We start from the raw sequence: 23,137 nt of genomic DNA, 5'->3' as shown, positions 1-23,137 counted from the left end.
TCAATTCTTTTTCTAGTATTATAAATATATAACATTCTACCTTTATGTCTTTTAATAGATTAATAATATTTGATAGGCAAGATATTGATTTCTCTATATTAATTTAAAATCCAGACATTTTACCTGTATCTTCTTTATATATATATATATTTTATTTTTAAAATATACATAGATCACTCAAAATGTTACTTTAAAAAAAATAGGAGGTTCCCCTATGCCCCACTTCCCACACCCTTCATATTCATCACATCAATGATTTCTTTCATTAGTGTGGTATATTCATTGCATTTGATGAATACATTTTGGAACATTGTTATACATCATGGATTATAGCTTACATTGAAAAAATGTATTTTATTTTACTTTCATTTATGGTCCCTTATCACTTTTTCTTCTTTTTGTATATCTGACATTATGCCTTAGATCATTTACTTTCTCTGAAAAAAAATCCTTCAAAATTTCTTGCAAGGTAGGTCTATTATTAACAGATAACCCCAGTTTTGGTCACCTAAGAAAATTGTTATTTCTCCTTCACCTTTTTTTTCTCTCTTTATTTTGTTTTTAAATGTACATTAAAAAAAATGAGGTCCCCATATACCCCCATCCCCCTCACCCCACTCCTCCCACATCAACCTCTTTCATCATCATGGGACATTCATTACATTTGGTGAATGCATTTTGGAGCACTGCTGCACCACATGGATAATGTGCACTGTACATCAACCTCTTTCATCATCATGGGACATTCATTACATTTGGTGAATACATTTTGGAGCACTGCTGCACCACATGGATAATGAGCACTGTACAAGATAAAAATTATAAATATAAGATAAGAAATGAAGAGTCTATTATTATCATTTTTCATAAATGATGGTTGTACACCTGGGAAATCCAAGAGAAACAACTTTAAATTACCCATACAGTGTACACAATGTATATCTTTTTTCTGGGGTAGTTTAAAGTGTATAATCAATGGCTTTATTTTCAACTGTTAAAAAAACCTTTATTGTAAAATTGTAAAATAAATAGAAAAATAGTTTGAAAGAAATTTAAAATTTTAAAAGAGAATGAAAGTCCAGGTTAGATTTAATATAATCAATTATAAGAAATAGATAGTATAACAACAAACATTTATAAATGTAAATAATAACGCTAATATAATAGAATTAATTATAACATAATTCTAATTTACTCTAATTTTATATCACAGTTCTAACTTTTGGACATAATAATCTCTAAGAATGAAATAAATTATTGGTTTAGATATTTAACTTCCATTTAGGCCATAAATTCCGGATAATCAAATTTCTATTGGAATGAGTTACAGCAGATAACAATATGCGAACTCATAATGTTATGAGGCAGAAAAACCCAAAATCTTTTTAACAGTAGTCATGCTAAATCATTATTGATCCAGATGGATTATTTCAACTATTGAGTGTGCATAAGAAAGGGTTAAAGAAAAATGAAGTATCCAAAAATTATCTCTTCTCCAGTCCTCTTCAATTAAAAGCAAGTGTTTATTTTGTATGAAGAAACCTACAGAATACTGATCATGGGAACAATTTGCTAGTTGCACTAAATAATTATTGTTCATATACTATACTATTGTTATTATCTGATCTACTCCGGCTCTGTCTTTGGTTACTATTTGCATGGATACTTTTTCCAACCTTTCACTTTTAACCTGATTTTGTCCTTACATCTGAGGTGGGTCTTTTTTTTAATTGCTTTCTGAAGGATTTCCGTAGAGAAAGTAGGGATTTTAGAAATAAAGGAAAATGACTTTGCTTATAAACTTATTGAAACAAAATTCAGTATCATATAAATACACATATCCTCAAAATTGCAGATAGACAGCATTAAGAAACACATGCAGAATTGTTAACACATGAATTTAATCATTTTTAAAGATCTTAAAAATAGTTATTCATATAAACTTAAAATTTGACAATAAAATATTTCTCTCAAAACCGGTTTATCTAAGTACTTCCAACCACCTGGACAACAGTCTGGTGGATTTGTATAGCCCTTTATCCACACAGCAAGTACCTTTTATCAGATTCTCCTCAGTTCAAGATACTTCATAATACTTTGTTTTGTGTAGCGTGGGGTCTTATGTCATTGTGCTTGTAAGAGGAGAAGATCGTTTTATTCTCTTTAAACATTTAGCTGTAAACAGCTTAGCTCTAGAGCAAACATTTTAAAAGTTAATACTGGAAGGGTGTCAAGACTCAGCAGTTCTCCGTTCTCTGGTAGTGAGCACACTATTTGTTCTGCTGCTGTTGTCCTGGAAAATAAATTTCAGTGGACATCACAGAAAATGTCCCTTAGGCAGCTCCCTTGCTGCTCTTTAACTCCTGCAGACCATGTGTGTGTTTCACTGTCTCCTGGTATTGTTGCAAACGCAGTGTATGCAAGTTGAATGCCTCCCTCCAGCTTTCTTTCCAGAATATCCCTCTTCCCCTTCCTGGTAGCTATGTTGTGGTGTTCTCTTCCCAAGGCTTTGAAACTTCCTGCTTAAGCTCGGCTTAGTTTTCAGATCTCTTCCCTCCTCTCCCTAACATATCTTATTTCCTTAGGACTGTGGGGGCTCAGAAGTGGGAAGACTTTTATCCTGCAAGACTCAGATGCATGAAGAAAGCACACGGCAATTGTATGCTCAAAGAAGAAGTTCCCTTTATTAGTTTATCTCCCCTTATATATTCCTCTGTTTCTAGCCTTGATACAGAATTAACAATGAATCATAACTCATGAATCTGTTTTCCTGGTTAATTATAAGCATGTCTAACCGAGTACAGCTCATGCTTAAATGTCTCATTGTGTGTTTACAGCAAGCTATGTTCTGAATGTCGCAGTTGCTTTCATCCCCTTATGTACTCAACAAATTGTTGTGGGTACTATGTGATTTACAAGTCTCCTCAGATAGACATGATGGTGACGGTCGTTTTCAACCATCTGCGTTCAAAGTTTTCCTTGAACTTCCATCAGGGGCTCACAGAGTCAACCTGGTTTGCCATGTAGGACAGATCTGTAGGCATTTGCATTGGCTTTTGTCCTTAATATTATTTCTTATTTTGTCCTCTCCCTTTGAGCAAACAATGGTCATGCTTCAAGACCTGGTTTGTTGAACTTACTGGTTTTTCTTACTTGTTTTTTAATATAAACATAATTTATCAAAACGATATTTTTTAAAGGCTAGTCTGTCTTGAAACTTGTTTACCTTGAAAAAATTCAGGATATCAATGTTTGAACCTACTGAAGCAAAGATATGTATCATCTCTATACCAATCTGTACAGAAGCCCTTAAGTCTAAAAATAGGTAAATTTCACCCACTCACATTGAAAAAAAAAATTATCTCAAGGGTCATTTGAATCATGTCCCAGATCGACTCTCCCATAAATTGCAAAATAGATACCTAATAAATCTTGGTAAAGCAATCCCACCATCCCTACCCTTTCATTACTAGGAAAAGGAATGTGAAACAGCGATTGGCTAGGATGTAAAAAAAAAATACCATGACTTCATATTACAAATCCCAATAAAAGCCCTGCCATAATCTCATCCCCACTGACAGCACCATGGCCTCCCTTCCTTCCTGGGCCTGTGTAATCCTTGGTTGTCTTTCTGCTTCCTCAGCAGAAGCATCCACACTTTCAGATCTGTACCCTCCTCTGTGGGAAGAGTGTCCTGGGCAGCTCAGTGACTACAGGGTAGAGAATGGAAAGTATGTTATTGATCCCTGGCGTTATTCTGAGAGAATGGGAATGTATAAAATACTAATAAATGAGACAGCCAGGTATTTTGCAAGATTTGCCCCGGAGAATGAACAAAATATTATATGGGGATTGCCTTTGCAATTTGGATGGCAATATATTACAGGTAAGAGTGACTCTTTTTCATTGTACTAAATTTCTGATATAATTGGAAGCTAATAAGTACTCCATGTCTTATATATGTATATATATTATACCGTATTTTTGAAAATTTATTATCTCATCTCCCTCCATTTCTCCATTTCTTCCTTCTCCCATGACTCCTGTTTATTCTCCTCATTCTTCTGTATCAAGCTTTTATAGAATGTACCCTGTGTGCAAGATTTTGTACCCAGCTCTGTTCAATAGAACATTCTAGGTTGGTGAAATAGCATACATGTGCCTTTTCCAGTATGGTAGCACTAGCCACAAGTAGCTATTGAGTATTTGAAATGGGGCTACTGTGGATGAGGAACTGAATTTTTAATTTTATTTCAATTGTATTAATTTAAATTAATTTGGCCACAAGTGGTAAGTGCGTATTTTACTGGGCAACTTATTACTAGACAATAGGAATCCACTGAGGCAAAACCCTTGGTTGTCAACATTCAACATTCAGCAGCTATTAGTTGAGCTCCTATTAGGAGCCAAGCTCAGTTCTAAGCACTGTGAGTACATCCAAGAATAAAATACATGAGGCAATATACATATATAAGGCTGTATAGTATTTGTTTACTATATCTAAAAGCCTGTGTTTTGATAAGCACAGAGATTGAGGGGACAAAGGAGAGATCTGTGTAGTAAAATCATTGTCTGCAAAGGTTGTCCTCCCCTTGAGAATAGTGTCAACACTTAGGAATTAGACTGAAAATTTGTTTGGGACAAAAACATCATAAATCTAAAGGTATCTTTGTTCTGTATAGCAAAAGCATATTAAGAGGTGACAGGAATGAATGAGAAAGTGAGTGTCATGGAAAACCTCAGTAGGGACACTCTGCAAGGTCTGTGATATAGGAATAAATAGAATAAGAATTTTAAAAACAGAGATGGGAAGTTTGGACTTGGAAGTACTGTGGAAGGTGTGTGTGTGTGTGCGCATGTTACCAAGGAAAGAGAGGAAAAGAGAAAAGAGAAGTACAGTCCAACCAAAACCAGAGCAGGAGATCCATACCATGTACTTGGGATAAAGTGTAACTGGAATATGGGGTAAGTAGACCAGGAATTTGGGTTTGAATCAGTAAAAGGTATAGAATTACTTTGTATCTTGAAGAAAGAAAGTGTTATGAAGAATGATGAGCTGGATGGACTTGAAGAACATAGAAACATTGTGACCAGGTCAGATGCTATATAACCAACCCAGGTTCCAGTTAAAGCATGGAATAAAGAGTGGTCAAGGGAAGACAAAAGTTCTCTGAAGAAACTAAGTGACAAAATGCTGGCACAGATTGGCTATAAAGGAAGGAAAAAGGACTGAAGATGGTCTTCTGACAGAGATAAGGAACTTTATAAAATGCTTTGCTTGGCTGTCCACACCATGGATCTGGTCTCAGGCACATTCAGTTGTAGGTGACTTGGAATCACAAATAAAGTAGGGATTTGACAAAAATGGAACCAGAGGACTGTGGTGGGTCAGGCCGAAGACATGAAAGTTGGCAGCATAAGGAAATACTTGAGGTTAATATGAATGAGTAGATACCTGGAGTTAATCAAACTATGAGGTTTTGGGCACAGTCAGTCCAGCTGAATGTAAGCCAAATCTACCCAAGTCTTCTGACCTCTACTGCAAGGAGTTAGAGTTTAATTACAAAGTTAGAGTGAAAAGTCCACAGAAGACCACCCTAATTTCTGATACCACCTGCAAGTTTGGTGGTTTCCAAAATCATCCTTATGTTCAATAATTCAAGAAAAAGACTCACAGACCCACTGAAAGATATTAAATCCATGGATATCTTTATTACAGGGAAAGGACATAAATCAGAATTCAAAGGAAGAGACTGACAGAGTAGTGTCTAGGAGAGCTTCAAATGGAAAGCTTCTTTGTTCTCATGGTGCATGATCCTCTCATTATCAATGTGTAACAATACTCACAGAGTGTTGCCAACCCAGGATGTTCACAAGAGATTGGTGTCTGAGTTTTATTGGGGCATCATAGCTAGGCATTGATTGACAGGTTAATATAACATATGGTTCCAGGGACACACCATGAGTCACCTTGTTAGCATGAATTTCAGGTGCCGTCTGGGAGGATTAACCATGAATGATAAGGAGACTCCAATCACACAGGCAAGTCCAAGAGTTTAGTTGTTACCTCCCAGGACCCTGGGGACAAAGGCTAGAGCTGCCTTTGGGCAAGGCTCAAGTTCTTTACTACATTGTGAATTTCTTCAGAGAGTGAATGGATTTCAAATAAAAGTCTTAGAAGCAGGGTTCAAAACTATCCCAAAGTAGACAAAACATGAGAATGTTTCACAGCCTAGAATTTTACTCCATTTTATCAGTCTGAAGATTAATCATTTTGAGAAATTTATGGGTATTAATAGAACTATTCAAATGGTACTCTTGCCCACTTGAATGTAAGCAGCTCAAAAGAGACAAGTAAGGAACTAGAATGAGAAAAGAGAAACATAATAGGTGCACAAGAAAGAGACAGAATTGGTGAGAGGAAAGGACTTAGAGAATGCAGGTGAGGAGAATGAGAAAGAAGAGAAGGCTAGTGTTGCTTAAGAAGAGTAGTTGGGAGAAAACAAAGGGATGCTCCCAATAGGTAAGAACTTGGCAGGAGAGGAGAAGATTGATGGGCAAGCAAGGAGAGGTAAAATCATTGCTTAGTAGGGAGCTGGAGGAGAAAGGTTAGTAAGGGTAGAGAGAATAAGCCAGGTGTGGAAATGTAAAGGAAACAAGGGTAGACAGTTGGGCATAAAACCCAGAAAGAGCTGAAGGGGTAAGTAAGGAATATACACAGAAGGAAAAACTGATAAAAAAAATTTTTGAACATGGAAAGTTTTGAAAAATAGGAGTTGGAGGATGATGAAAAGAAAAGGGAAAATATAACAGGAAAGTGGCTAATACTTAATAGAGCATATGCTCACTGCACTGAGCTCTGTGCTTGCTTATCTTCATTGAACACTCTCCACATATCTATGGGGTAATTGTATTACTATCCCAAATATGCCGATGAGAAAACTAAGGTTAACAGAAGTTATTTTTCCAGGCTTGAAGAGCGATGAATAAACAATGGAAAAGGAAATGATTTATTTCAGGCCAACTTGACCCCAGATCTCCTTTAATATACATGGATATTGTCTCCCTAAATTTCAAAGTAAAGAGTAGAGGCATTCGAGAGTAGAAGAGACAAGAGTTACAAAGAGGGGAAAATGAAGACCTAGGAGAAAAAGGAGATTGTTGTAGTGATGTTAAAGAAAGGAAATGTATTTGGATAAGAAATGGGAAGAAGAAATTCAGAAGTGAAGGGAAGACAGGGATGGGAAGAATGACATAATTCTTTCAGAGGATAATCACTTTGCACATTTCTTCAAACCTAATGTATCCAGTTAAATATTAGTGGTGTGCAGGTTAGAAATGGGCTTAGTAAAACAAAATCTGCATTTTTTTCTCTTCCAGGTAGACTGGCTGATCCCAGCCAAAGCACAGACTGTGGGTACCAATCCGGGGATCATCTCTGTGTCTCTGTGGACAGTTGGTGGGCTGGTGAGTTGAGTGGAACAAGCATCAAATTCACGACCCCGCCACAAAAAATTGATTCAGTCAGGAATCTCAATCCATGAAACAAAAACAAAGATCAGCACTACTGCTTTTATAAAAAGAATCTCTTTAACCCCAAACTTTTAAATCTTCTGAAACAGGTTTTTAGGTAGATGTTTTTAAAAATTCAGTCAATCCAATTATGCAAAAATCAGTTGGCAGTAACTGTAATTCCAAACATGCTTTAAACTTAATGTAAAGTTAACTGTTATACCAAAGGAGCAAACTGGTTAGCAAAATTGTAATTTATTAAATTTATACGCGTGTAAATATACATGTATTTTTTTCCACTTTGAATAAAATTTCCTAAGAGGTGATAAAAGTATACCATTTTTTAGATCATTTATTAATTTCTGTGTGCTTATTCTTGTTTTGTAGCTACTTACTATTTTTTAAGTTCTTAATGAAATCATTTTATTTTTAACACTATTTTATCTACCACTTTAGTTCATTTTTAGTTCCTGACAGTAGGGATTTTTAACAGGAGCATATTCAAATTGTGCATGATCTTTGGGGAAATTCTGATAAAATTTTAGCTGCACTTCCAGCTATTGCTTAAGCTTTCCCATATGTTCCTGAATCTGTAGGGGCTTCTTTTAGAATATATTTGCTGTTTAAAACCAAACTCTTTGACACTTAAAATAGTAACAGTAACTCTTTTTGTTCATACAGACATTAATTATTATTTGTCTGCAATACCCTTCCTTGGTGCAGTTGATTCTGGCATAATGGGGATCTCATCAGACAACGTCACACTTTTGCTACCATTCAAGGATCAGAATAATTTTTGTTATAATGTTTCTAGCTGTCGTTCATCCTTCTTGGAAACAATGCAGAAGTGGAATGCATTTTATCAGGTTTGTGTGAGCGTGTTAATTAAAAATCTTAGGGGCAGTCAGATCATTTTTGAATAAAATTTTTAGATAGGTTTTTTTTTACATATTGAACAATATGTTTCTAAGAAATATAGTTTCTAATAAAAAATGTCAATGATTATGATAGCACAGTTACTATTAATATGCTGTTGTGTGATGCCATGTTTCGCTAATACCTTTGTTCTCAATACAGTATTGAGGCTGGCCTATCCATTTTTCTCATGCTAAATAAATTATTTGCAAATGTGTGAGCATAGAGATATTATGGTTTAATGGTGAAAAAAGTTTTCTAGTTCATTGTAATTAACTAGAGGCTTAATCTATGTAGAAACATGATTATGGTTTTAGCAAATTTTGTGTTTTGTTGTCAGCAAATTTTATTATTTCAACTTATTTTGACAAATAAGCACATGTGTTCAATGAGAGAATCATTTGACATTTGAAACCAAATATTTGATGACCAAAGTAAAATGTCACAGGCAAAAGAAGACATAGCCTTAATCAAGTCACTCTTTGTTTATTATGTTATAGATGATAAGATTAAATTCACCCCTCTGCTCTATTTCTGACTCAGTATTTTTTAGGAAGTTCAGATGCTGGCTGGTACAAGGATCAGAACATATTTCTTTCTTCCTTCCTTTCTTTCTTTATTTGAGGTACCAGGGCTGAGGGTTGAACCCACGATCTCACATGTGGTAAGCCAGTGCTGAACCACTGAGCCACATAGGCTCCCCTGAGTTGGTTTTTTCATTTGTTTTGCTTGTTGTTTGTTTTTGTTTTTTTTCAGGAAGCATTTCAGGAGGCAGGCACTCAACCACTTGAACCACATCCACTTTCCAGTTCAGACATTTTTAAAAACATGATCCATTTCTTTTAGATGGATTTAGTGTTATTATTAATTAGCATAACTATTAATTAAAGACTTTAGGGGGTATTAAGCACCAAGGCTTGACAAACATTAAGTGTTAGAAATAATAATATATATTATATTTTCTTCATTTGTTAGCTTTTAAAATCATCTTCTGCTAGCTTTGATGACTTACTGAAAGGCCTGTGGACTGCACATGTTTCATCTATAGGTGTGGCTAAAAACAGATTTGATGACAGGTAAAATTGGATCCAAAGTTATTTCTGCTTATCAAGGTAACTAACTTATAGTCCTGTATCTTTTTTGATGTGTCTTCTAACTTAGCTATTTACCAAGATGTCATCCACAGGAAAACATTATGATGAAGAGAAAATTGATAAGAAGATATTTTACCTGAAAAAGTAAAAAAAAAATCTATGGTGTGTCAAGTAAAAAATATGAAGAAAATGGGCTCATGTGAGAAAGAAAACAAAATAAAAGCCAGCATAAGACTATAACATTAGAGGACCAGGAAAAAAATAGGAAATCTATTTTAATTCAAACTGGTTTCTGTGAGCCTGAAAGACATAATGCAAAGTGTATCTTCTGTATCGTTGAATCACTGTGATCACAGAAATATAGTTTGGCCAACATTTACTGGAGAGAATATATCCAAGAGGCATCTTAGTTTTCAAATAGACCAGACGAATATCCAAACTTTCCCCACCTGATAGCAAATGGTGACGTATCTGGAAGCAGGAAATAACTAGGAAACTGTATAGACATTAAATAGGGGGTGGTATCAAGCCACCTAGAATGAGATTTGGGATAGAGAGAACAAAGAAACAAGGGATTATTATTTTTGAGAACATATGTGTAAATTCAAGCATGCAGGTTTGAGGCCTTCAGGTTAGTCCCCAACTGTTGTCTTTCCCTCTGACCCCATCCTCATTATGATGCATAAATCAAAGATTTAGGTGATCCACATTGCTTGACATTTGCTATTCTTTACTATTGCTCCAAGGTCTAGTTTTTTTTCTTTTTCCTGATTCTGTTTAGAGTTTTTATTTTTGGATGCTAGAGACAGACTTCTGGGGAAAAATCTTCACCCCATTAGTGAGTCCCTGGCATGATTTTGACAATTTAAGCTGGTCATTTTTAAAGAATTAGGATAAATTGAGCCAAATATTAAAGAAGAACTGTGAAAAAAATGAAAACAATAGGAAAGAGAAATATTGGCCATCAGAATAAATTCACTGACATATTAAAAAAATTACAAGCCATACTAGGAAACAGGAAGACATGGCCCAGCCAAGGGAACAAACAAAATATTCTGAAGAGACACAGGATTTATGACAACTAATCAAGGATAACTACACAAAGATCCTAAATAAATTTAAAGAATTGAAAGAAAATATGACTGAAGAGATAAAGGATAGTAAGAAGACACTAAGTGAGCATAAAGAACAATTTGAAAGTCTGCAAAGAAAAGTAACAGACCTTACAGGAATGAAAGACATGATGGATGAGATTAAAAATACATGAGAGGCACACAAGAGCAGAATAGAATTGTTTGAGAACGGAATTAGTGATTTTGAATACAGAACATCTGAACTGGAAAATACAGGAGAACAAAAAGAGAAGCAAATTTAAAAAATGGAACATAGTCTCAGGGAGTCGAATGACAATGCAAAACACAAAAACATATGCATTATAGATGTCCCAGAAGTAAAAGAGAATGGAAAAGGGGAGAAAGGATATTTGAGGAAATAATGACTGAAATCTTCCCAACTGTTAAGAAAGACATTAATATCAATATTCAAGGACAACATACCCAAAACAGAATAAATCCAAATACACCTACCCTGAGACACTGCTATTCAGAATGATAAATATCAGAGATAAAGAGAAGAGTCTGAAAGCAGCAAGAGAGAAGCAAAGCATCACATACAAAGGAACCTCGATAAGATTAAATGCCAACCTCTCATCAGAAACCATGGAGGAGAGAAGAAAGTGGTATGATGTATTCAAGGTACTGAAAGAGAAAAACTGCCAGCCAAGAATCCTTCATCCAGCAAAACTGTCCTGCAAAAATGAAGGGGAGTTCAATGTCTTCACAGACAAACAAAAACTGATAGAATATTGTAGCAGATTGATACAGTTATGAATTCCAAAAAATAGATATTGGTTTATGTTTGTGGTCTGGTCTGTACCTGGGCGTGATTGAGTTATGATTAGGGCCTTGATTGGGCCATGTCATTGGGGCATTGATAAAAGGCATGGCAAAGGACAGAGTTGAACTTTTAATGGTGGAGTTTTGATGGTGGAGGTTTTTGTTTTTTGTTTTTTGTTTTTTTAAAGATTTATTTATTTACTTAATTGCCCCCCCCCCTCCCCTGGTTGTCTGTTCTTGGTGTCTATTTGCTGCATCTTGTTTCTTTGTCTGCTTTTGTTTCTTTGTCCGCTTCTGTTGTTGTCAGCGGCATGGGAAGTGTGGGCGGCGCCATTCCTGGGCAGGCTGCTCTTTCTTTCCACGCTGGGCGGCTCTCCTCACGGGCGCACTCCTTGCCCGTGGGGCTCCCCCACACGGGGGACACCCTTGTGTGGCACGGCACTCCTTGCGCGCATCAGCACTGCGCATGGCCAGCTCCACACGGGTCAAGGAGGCCCGGGATTTGAACCGCGGACCTCCCATATGGTAGATGGACGCCCTAACCACTGGGCCAAAGTCCGTTTCCCCTGATGGTGGAGTTTTGATGTTGGAGTTTTGATGGTGGAGTTTGATGCTGAAGCTGGAGTCCCAGGGAGAAAGACAGAGCCATTTGCCTGATAGTCTACAGCTGACCTTGTGAGAGAGGCAAAGTCTAGAGAGCCTAATAGTCTATAGCTCATTTTGTGGAAAAAACAGAGGAGCTGAACCCACAGGAATCCAGGAAGCCTGAATCCTTGCAGACGTTGGCAGGCTGCAAAGGAAGTAACGTAAGCTTTTTGGCCTGGTAACTGTAAGCTTCTACCCCAAATAAATACCCCTTACAAAAACCAACCAATTTCTGGTATTTGCATCAGCACCCCTTCAGCTGACTAACACAAATATGTTACCAAAAGACCAGAATTGCGAGAGACACTAAATAGAGTGCTGCTGCCTCAAAAGGAAAAAAAAAAGGAGTGAGAGACTTAGAAAAGAGTGTAGAAATGAAGATTATTAGAAAGGGTAAATTAAAGGGTAAGAAGCTAGACAATAGTATGATAGGATAACTCTATTAGTCAGCCAAAGGACTGCTGATGCAAAGCACCAGAAATCTGTTGGCTTTTAAAAAGGTTGTTTTTTGGGATAAAAGCTTAGACTTACAAGGCTCTAAAGAATCCATCTCAAGGTTGGTTTCTCACAAAAGTCAGTTGCCACATATTGAAGCAAGATGGTTGCTGATCTCTGCATGGGTTCAGTCTTCCTCTCTCTCAGCTACAGGCTGACATAGGGCTTATTTTTTTTCCAGGCCTTCTCAGTTGTAGGCTGCAAACTATCAGGTGAAAGGCTCATCTCTCTGGGGACACAGAATCGAAGTTCTTTCCTTTGCTATGTCTAAGGAGCTATCTTTCTTCCTGATTCTTCTTTGGAGTGTCCTCTTAAGTGAGTGTCTGTTTCTATCAGACCACCAAGGGGGTGGGGACTCAATCTTGAGTATGCCCTACTGACTTGGTTGAATCAAAGCCCAGATCTTAACATAATTTAATCAAGGACATCTCAGTTGAATTTAATACAATCAAAGGGTATCAAACCCAGGGGAATAGACCAGTTTACAAACATAATCTTTCTTAATTTGGAATTCATAAATAATATCAAACTGCTACACTCCCCTCTAAATTCCAAAAAGACATTCATCATTCAAAAAAACTTAAATCAATAACAATGCTAAGTAGAAACTCACATCACAGTGAATCAGTTACAGAAATACAGTTTGTCTTGGGGCAAAGTCCCCTCTGGCTGTAGACCTGTGAAACTTACAAAACAATTTATCTGCTTCTATATACAAAGCAACCGACATAGGATAGACATTTGTATTACCATCCCTAAGTTCTGAAAACCTCCAGGTGTCCATCAACAGAGGAATGGATAAATAAACTGTGGTATAAACACACGATGGAATATTATGTAGCAGTAAAAAGAAATGAAGTTGTGAAACATATGGCAATATGGATGAACCTGGAGGACCTGATGTTGAGTGAAGCAAGCCAGACACAAAAGGACAAATACTGTATGACTGGGCTATTATGAACTAAATATAGTATATGGAATATAGATATATTAATGGAAATATGAATATGGGTAAAATTGCATATATAAGACCATTTTTCTTTGAAGCTGAACAAATGTAGATTAATACTACAAAATATTAATATCACACAAAAAAAGAATTATATTATACTAAGTGAAGGAGACCAGACACAGAATACTACATATTGTATGATTCCATTTATATAAAATGAGAATATAAATTAACTTATAAAGATGAAATTAGATTAGTGGTTATGGAGGGATGGGGAAGGAATGCTTACTGGTATAGAGACTTTCTTTTTGGAGTAATGAAATTGCTCTAAAATTTTTGAGATGATAAATGTACAACATTGTGATTTTACTAAAAGCCATTGATTATACACTTTAGATAGATCATATGGTATGTGAATATATCTGAATAAAACTGCTTAATAAACAAATAAATAACTGTGCAGGAATAGCCAGAAATTTCAGCTACGTAAAGCAGGGGAAACAGAGAGAGATTGAAAGGTAAGGAATTTTTTGTGTTTTTTTGTTTATAATTATTATTATTAAAATAATGAAAATGCTCTAATAATGACTGAATTGAACATACAACTTTGTGATTATATCAAATACCATTGATTACACACTCTGGATGAATTGTATGCTTTTTATATATGTATCAATAAAATTGATTTGTTTTAAAAATTGATTTGTTACAAGAAGACACAGCAAATAGACACAGAGAACAGACAACCGGGGTGGGGGAGGGGGGAAGGGGAGATAAATAAATAAATCTTTTTTAAAAAATTGATTTGTTACAGAACCACAATAATCAAAACAGAAAACAGTGCAGTACTGGCATAAAAATAGACAATACAGATGAATGGAATAGAATTCAGAGTTCAGAAGTCAACCTATACATGTATGGCCAACTGATTTTGACAAGGGGGCCAAATACATTAATTGGGAGAAAGAATGGTCTCTTCAACAAATGGTGCTGATCTCCAATGCGAAAGAATGAAATTGGATGGCTACCTCATATCATACACAAAAACTTAACTCTAAATGGACCAAGGACTTAAACATAAGAGCTAACTAAAACAGTGAAGCTCTTAAAAGAAAACATTTGGAGAACCTTCATAACCTTGAATTTGGCAGTGATTTCTCAGATGTGACACCAAAAACATGAAAAACAGAAGAAAAAAATAGATAAAATGGACTCCATCAAAATTTAAAACTTTTGTATGACAAAGGACATTTTTAAGAAAGCAAGGGAGTAGATGTAGCTCAGTGGCTGAGCACCTACATCCCACACATACCATATCATGGGTTCAATCCCTGGCCCCCAGTACCTCAAACAACAACAACAACCACAACAACAAAAACAAAAAACATCCCAAAAAACCCCAACAACCTACAGAATAGGAGAAAATAATTGTTAACTATATGTCTAGTAAGCGTTCAATATACAGAATATATGAAGAATTCCTACAAGTCAACAATAAAGAGACAAATTAGCCAATTAAGAAATGGGCAAAGGGTAGCCTCTAGCACAAGATTGTGCCAGGGCATCTCTAGGCCTGTCTGTCTGAGAAAACGCCAACTGACTCGTATCTGAGGCCGTGTTCCAGCTCCACGTTCCTCTCCACGAGATGGCAGAGGCTAAGCCTCTGCAGGCGCAGTGTCCACCATGGTGGCCAAGCGGGAGCCCAGGCAGCTGAGCAAGGTAACGGGGCTGTCCTGGATTATTGCTGGACCTCAGTGTCAGCACTGTCCGAGGCCACAGTCGACCTTCTTGGCCTCATGCGTCTCTACGGCTTCATCTTCTCCCTGCTTTCCTCTATCCAGCTGTCCCTGCTCCTACTTCTCAAAGTGGGAAGAAGGTGGAAAAATACTTTAAATCATGAAGAACTCTTTTTTACAGGTGGTCTCGGAGGCCTCTTCACCTATGTCTTGTTCTGGGCATTGCTCTGTATCATGGTGCACATCTACTGAAATGCACATCTACTGAAGAGCCTGTTACATTTTTCAGATCAAGTGAAGGCTGAAACAAACAAACAAAAAATTGGCAAAGGACTTGAATAGATATTTCTCCAAAGAAGATATACAAATGGCCAATAAACACATGAAAAGATGCTCAATATCTTCAGGGACATGCAAGTCAGAACCAAAATGAGATACCATTTAACACCCACTTAGAATGGCTGTTACTAAAAAACAAACAAATAAACAAAAACCAGAAAATAACAAGCATGGTGAGGATGCAGAGAAACTGGAGCACTTACCCATTGTTGGTGGGAATGCAAAATAGTGCAGCCATCTGGGAAACCAGTTTGGTGGTTCCTCAGAAAGTTAAGTATAGAATTACAATATGACCCAATGTTTTAGTTTCCTGAGCTGCTTCAAAGCAAATACCACAAAATGGTTTGGCTTAAAGCATAGGAATTTATCTGCTCAAGGTTAGAGTCCAGGAAAATGTCCAAATCAAGGTATGATCAAGGTGATGCTTTCCTCTCAAGACTGGCTGCTGTTGATCCTTGGCCCCCTGTCACGTGACACGGCACATGGCAATGCTTGCTGTTCTCTCCCATCTCTTTCTGGTTTCTTGCTTCCATGGTTTTTTCTCTTTCTGTATTCATTCAATACAGGACTTCAGAAGTGTGCTTAATACCCATCTTATTCTTCCTTTGCTTGTAGCTTCACCACTCCAATCTGCCGTCTTCACGTGACCATCTTCCTTCTTGGAATCTACAAATCTCAATCTCCTGATAAAGGACAGAGACGTTGGATTTAGGGTCTGCTGTGATCAGTATGACCTCATTTTAACTAATTATATCTGCAAATACCCTCTTTCTAACTAAGTTTGCATTCTGAGATTCACTTTGCTCTTGTGCCCCTGGTCTCTTCAACTCTTTTCACCTCTGCCATGTGCTCCCCTGTAATCCACTTAATGTCTAATTGTGCTATTATTAGGACCCTTACAAAAGACCTTATGAATTCACATTTTCTCTTTCTTAAGTTTCAGAGTCAGCTATACTGATTAGAGAAGAAGCATAAAATGTTAGCCAAATTCTTCTATCATCAAAGGCATAACTATTCCTTTCTTCTTTGTGTTCCCATAATTTCCTATGAATCACATATTTGCATATGTATTTCTTTCACTAGATGTGAACCAGAGGTTGCATTGTAAATTTCTTTCCATGTCTCCTGCATCCAGCCTCCATGCTTGTATTGTTTAGCTTGATACTAAATGCTCAAGACAGACAGACAAGCTTCAGGAATGTTGTGGCAAGATAAGTCTTGAAGAAGTTGGAAGCTTATTAGGGTAAAAGTTTCAAAGTTAATAAGCTTGTTTACAAAACTGAAAGTCGTTCATCATGCTTAGACCGCTGGGTGTGACAGGTACAGACTGTATAACTGTAAAACTCTTATCTACAGACTTAAAATTTACATGTGAATATTTTCCTCCCCAATTATATGGGGAAAAAAAACATTAAAAGGATCTCATTGTAAGATCTTTCATTTTTAGTCTTTACCCGACATGGGAAATCAGCTATTCCTTGAGAGATGAGCAAGTCTGAAGAAATTCTGTCTTAGCACATTTGCTTCTTACCTTTACATTTCAAAAAATAAATGTGACTTAGACATAGGTTTAGCTGGTATGCAAATTTAGCATGCTTTATTAAATGGAGAAAATCCTAATAAAATTAAAATTTAAGGTATGCTCCTTCACAAGTTTAAACTTCTAAGACCCTCTCTTCACATTTCAAAAAAAAACTGTAGGGGCTATTCATCAATATTGTCTAACTTCTGTATTCTAAAACGGGAAAAATATAGTTTGTTGAGCAAATCATCTTTTTTGAAACTGACATGGTAAAAGTTTCAGTAGACTAACTGTAATTACAATCCTTTTCCTATTTCTGAATTAGATTTAAATATTATTCTAAAGAAGAAGCAGATTTCCAAAGAAGCTGGGCTACTTGTGTGGATTATTTAGCTGCATCACTCTTTCCTACAACTTTGATTAGAGTGCGTAACTTCCAGAAGGGCCTGCCACCAAGAATGCTTGTTCCTGGGGATAGGGCACCCTTCATCAGTAACTTTACTGCCTTTCAGAACATAGTTCTGTTTGGTGTGAATTTTGTCTACGAAGTCCATAATATTACAGGTAAGACACTCAGTGGCTCTACATTATTTTGTAATTTCTATTTTTATATCATTTTGATTTGATAGGTGAAGAAATAGCATTTGAATTAGAATAGAAACACAGGTTATTACAACAGAATCCCTAAAGAAGGAAATGTGGATTCCTAATGTATCTGTTTCAAAATTTTACAAAAATCCTTGTGGACTTATGATATATTTCATGTAATGGGCACATACTACGGGTTCTCAAACCTTTGGCATTTCCTCATGTATAGGATCCTTACCAATGCAATAGATATTATTTTAGTTTGACAAGGAAGAAATGGTAAGTTGCTCTTTCCTTTCCTTCAGTAAGTTTTTTTTTAACACCTCCTCTTTTAAATGAAACCATAATCATAACAATGAGATCAGCCATGACTAATAAAAACAAGAAACCAGTTGTCTTACATAAAATCTCCTCATCTATGTCTATGAGTAACAAACATTAAAAAAAAAAAAAAAGAAAGAAAGAAAAAAACCCTCAACCATCTGAACCCAAGAAGTCTGGTTACAAAGAAGGCATTCTTCTCCAAAACTTCCCAAATTCTGGGTGCTCTAACAGTGGAGAACACCAAAGAAAATGGCAAATTTTTAAATTAGCATATTGTTTATGCATGTCCTATTGAAAGGTACATATATGTTTATATATATGTGTGTTTGTGTATATCCCCTAAAGCAAAATTCAAATTGAAAAATATGAAATGCATCAATTTAAAATGAATACACTGCATAGTAAATTTTTAAAAAACAATTTCAGCATTGCTCAGGATAGCACTAGATGCTTTAACAAATAAATGCCCATATTTTAAATGGCACAGTTCAATAGGATTCTCTTTCTTAGTCACTTAGCAATTCAGGATATTTACCCAAATATCAGGAGAATATCTTCCATGGCGATTCAGGGACCCAGGATCTTTCCATCTGTGGCTCCAATAATCTCTGGGTCTCTCTATTGTCTGTATTCTATCAAATATAAGGAATTAGCTTAAAAAAAGCACCACTTCTTTTTAAATCCCTAGGGACAGAAGTGACAAAAATCCCTTTAGCTCACATACTATTTGCTAAAACCTAGGATCACCTAGGTTAGGGCAGCAGGGATAAGAGTGGAGGTTGAGGGGAATGAACGAATCTGGGAAAGTTAATTCTTGTCTGATATTACTGAAAGAAGGAGAATAAAATTTGATGATCTGTCAGACATCTACATTGTCACATGTAACAGTTACACTTTAACCCTAGATAATATAAATAAGCACTTACATCCTTGAATTGAATGAGAGTTTGATTAATTTAATTTGAGACTTGGAAATACAAGGTGTTAAATTGTATTGGGTCCACATTTTCTAAAATTTAGCATTCCATTTGATGTGGAGACTTAAGCTGCTCCCATGATAAAAACAGGGGTGGGGGATGGAATGTAATAAAACTAACTGCGTAATTACCTAGCACCATCTTGTCGCTCCACATGCCTATTGTTGCTGAGATTTCAGACACAGTGACACAGCCTACATAGATATTTTAAATTAAGTGCAGCTATAGGTAAAATACTAAACAGGAAACAATAAATATATTTTTTAAGATGGCTGCATTTGGTGTATAGTTACATTAATATACTGACCAAATCTTTTAAACATAACATTCAGCAATTTTTAACATCAGAAATACTACGATTTTGCATTATTCAAGAAACTGAACATGATATTTAAGCCTTAAAGTACAATTAACAGTTTTTTGAAACATCAAGTTAGAATCAATTCGATTCTCTATTATTGCACTTCCATTATTGCCAGTTTAAGAAATATTTTTTTAACCTACCTATCAGGACTGGGAAAATACACAGGGACAATTAGTATGCTGCAGAAAGCCGCTTGCTTTGATTGCTGATACTGGTTTAGCAGTGAACATGAGGACAAGAAACAATTATTCTGGGCTCTTGGGAAATCTGGTATTAGTTCCAACAAATTGTCACCCATCAGTCAGGTAGTTGGCTTTACCTCCATGGAGAGGAATGAGGGATGAGGGCAAAGATCCAGGGATGTTTATAGAAATAGCTATACTCTTTGAGAGAAAGCAATGGAAAATAACCACAAACCTCCTCCCTTTTCCAGCAACAGAGAAACAAAAGAAGTAGGATTAGAACCAAGGCTGTTATCCTAGAGAACTGTTCTTTCTTGCACATTAAAGAGTATAACCTAACAGGTCGTTTCTTCTTCAAATCATTCCAAACCATCACAAATTACTTTTAATCAATTTCTTCATAATACTTTATTTCTTATGGTTGTATTTTTTTACTTATCTTAAAAATATATTTAATATATATCTATTTTAAACTTGAAACTATACAGAAAATTATTTTTAAAAAATAAGTTATCCTCTCCACTTTTTCCACCTGACCTTGATTCCTTTACCAATATTTTTAATGGAATTTTGGTTGTTTATTCACACAAAGTACATTTATGCACATTTCAGTGATTATAAACACATGAACTAATTAACTAATAAAACCTTTCTTTATAAAAATAGGAATGTATGCTTCCCATTGTGCTGCAGTACGTTTTTTTAAACTAACAATATTATTGGGAGATACTGTTGCAGCTCAAAAGTGAGTCCTTGCCTGGTGCACACTAGAGATTCAATTAAGTGACATCAGAATTTTGAGAAGTGAAAGAGTTTATTGCCAAGCACAAAGGCAAGGAGATCAGAAGGACTATTGGCCATAAACCTGTCTTCCTGTGTTGGAAATAATTAGGGTTTTTTCGGGATTAAACAAAGGGAGGTAGGGTTGGGAGACTGAGAGGAAGATAATAGTGGGATAATAGGGAAGATGGTGGAGGGGCATCAGTTGATTCATATGTTGCATGATTAGAAATTGATAGTTTGAATTTGATGAGTGGGTGGTGTGAGGTGAGGGGATTAGAGCTAATCTAATTTTTTAGTGTATGCAAATTGAGTACATGATTATTTCACTTGAATTTTAAGGCTTAGGCTATGGGCACAGGATAGGCAGGCTAACCCTGATTAGAAAGGGCTTGGCCAGTTCTGGGCTGACTCATGTTATTTCATTAATAAACACTGAGGGCTAAGTACAGGAGTATCAGATTTCAGGGTTGCAAAATAAGTTAAGGGGATACAAAGAGGGGCCAGTTACAAGTTGTTTCCTTACTGTTAAGTTGCAAGTTAAAGATTATACAGTTTATAAAATATAGCATCAGCATTAAAGAAAACAAAACATCTAGGTTCCAACTTCAGTGAGTCAACAGTTACAGATATTTGCTTCTGGGTATTTAAAAAGCCTAACATACTTTAAAGCGATATTGCCTGCACAGCCCAGCCGAGTAGTATCCCTATAGCCACATCACATCCCTTCACTGCACACCTACTTATTTCCACCTTATCATAGATTTCACCCATGTGGGCATTGGCTCACAACCTTCCTCTCCACCCCTCTATTTCCTGTAAGCCTATCTTCCAGGCTCTAGCTCTCTGAGATGGCGTGATTTGCTTAATTCATATCAGAGGGAAAAGGAGGGCTGATATAGGGGCATTTTGGGGACTTGGAGTTGTCCTGAATGATATTGCAGGGATAGATGCAGGGCATTGTATATCCTGCCATAACCCACTGAATGGACTGGGGGAGAGTGTGAACTACAACATAAACTATAATCCATGCTGTGTAGCAATGCTCTGAAATGTATTCATCAATTTCAATGAATGTACCACACTAATGAAAGAAGTTGTTGATGGGGAAAAGTAGGGGGTGTGAGGAGTAGGGCATATGGGAACCTCCTATATTTTTTAATGTAACATTTTGTGTGATCTATGTATCTTTTAAATATATATATATTTTTTAAAAAAGAACCTCAAACTTTTGCTAAAATACAAATTCTAGAGATTTTAAAATGCTTTAGGTTTTAGATTACCTAAGAAATGTTGTGCATTTTCCAAATCTTTTAGTGGTATATTTTATTGGTACAGAAATGTTAAAAGTGCAGGCATGTTTTATTAAAATATTTCACTTTTTATAAAAAGCTATATTGCAATATATCAGAGGACTAATAAGTGTCTAAAATGTAATTTAGTAGGCTAAAACGTATTTGTTAATTTATTATCAGTTACAATATTAATAGCAACCAGCAATATTGATATATAGCCCTCTCTTTAAATACATATTTGCACATTCCAGTTTCAAGCTTTTGCAAACAGTACAAGAATGACTTTCAAGGTATATTTTTTCTTTGCTTAATTTGTAAAAACATTCATAAAGTTTTAGAAATGGATTAATGGATCAGGAGTTACCAAATGACAGTTCAAAAAGTATATTGTTGTGTTCCTACCAAAAAATATTTTTTTTCATTAAGGTTTTTCATCCTATGTAGCTATCTACAATGATTCTTAGCAGACATTTAAATTGGTGCTTGTCTGATGTGTGAAAAATATTTCAATTTTTAAAATTTTCATTTCTCTTTAGTCATTCATATTTCTCTTTAGTCACTCATATTTTGTATAGATTTCTTATTAGCTTGAGTATGAAAGTTAAAAAAAACCTTAATTTTAAATTCCTAAACATTGACTAAAGAGTATTATCATTTTATTTTTATACTAATTAAATTGAATTTTGTTTTTAATATTATAAACTTATGGGTGCTGAGAATAAATTTTGACCAGTCACTTTTTAATAACTTTTACATCTTTTCTAGGAGGAATGTCTTTGACTGCATGGAAAACTTTAATGATGTTTCCAGCTTCAAGGAAATCTTTTTTAGAGATTTTGGAATTAGTCCAACAATATTTTAATTCAATGCTATGAGGGAGTTACAATAACATAAAAACCCAAAATGATAATATCTTGAGGAACAGTACTTACCAAAATTAGTCCTAATTTACCTAATAATTATTGAACAAATAATCGACAATAAATAAAATGTTAATGATCCAATATGTTCCAGTGAATGTTAGCAATTGCTGATAAATTAATAAAGAGTCATAAAACCTAACTGGGCTTTTGGTTTTATCTTATTTAATATAAGTTCTTAAATTTGGCAGAATAAATTTTTATGGTTCATAGCGAAAATGTAGAAGATATTAAAAGATAATGTGGAGAGAAGCAGCTGTAGCTCAAGCAGTTGGGCTCCCATCTACTATATGGGAGGCCATGGGTTTGTGTCCTGGGGCCTTGGGAAGGCAGGCTCACCCACACACTGTGGAGTGCTACCCAGCCTGCAGATGCCGCAGAGCACTGCCCAGCCCACAAGTGCTGCAGAGAGCCAACTGAGCAAGGTGACGCAACAAAAAAGAGAGACAAACAAAAACACAGAAGAGCACCTGCAGCGTATGGACACAGAAAGCAAGCAAACCACAAGGGGAGAGGGAAAATTTTATACAGACAGCATGCAAAAAAAAAAAAAAGCCACAAGTGGGGGGATAAAAAAAAAAGATAATGTGGACAGTAATTTT

The 23,137-nt window shown here is 35.8% G+C and overlaps 1 protein-coding gene across 1 annotated transcript; it reads left to right on the top strand.

Annotated features, from left to right (window-relative positions):
- Nucleotides 1-122: 122 nt before the first annotated feature.
- Nucleotides 123-22,663, top strand: C11H6orf58 (chromosome 11 C6orf58 homolog). The gene is made up of 6 exons (XM_058307399.1): nt 123-3,886; nt 7,381-7,467; nt 8,194-8,378; nt 9,403-9,503; nt 17,431-17,669; nt 22,381-22,663. The coding sequence occupies exons 1-6, from the start codon at nt 3,586-3,588 to the stop codon at nt 22,488-22,490; spliced, it is 1,023 nt and encodes a 340-aa protein (XP_058163382.1). The 5' UTR covers nt 123-3,585; the 3' UTR covers nt 22,491-22,663.
- Nucleotides 22,664-23,137: the final 474 nt, after the last annotated feature.

This window comes from Dasypus novemcinctus, chromosome 11 (genome assembly GCF_030445035.2).
Source record: "Dasypus novemcinctus isolate mDasNov1 chromosome 11, mDasNov1.1.hap2, whole genome shotgun sequence".
NCBI lineage: Eukaryota > Metazoa > Chordata > Mammalia > Cingulata > Dasypodidae > Dasypus > Dasypus novemcinctus.
This window is presented reverse-complemented; position numbering and strand designations above follow the sequence as displayed.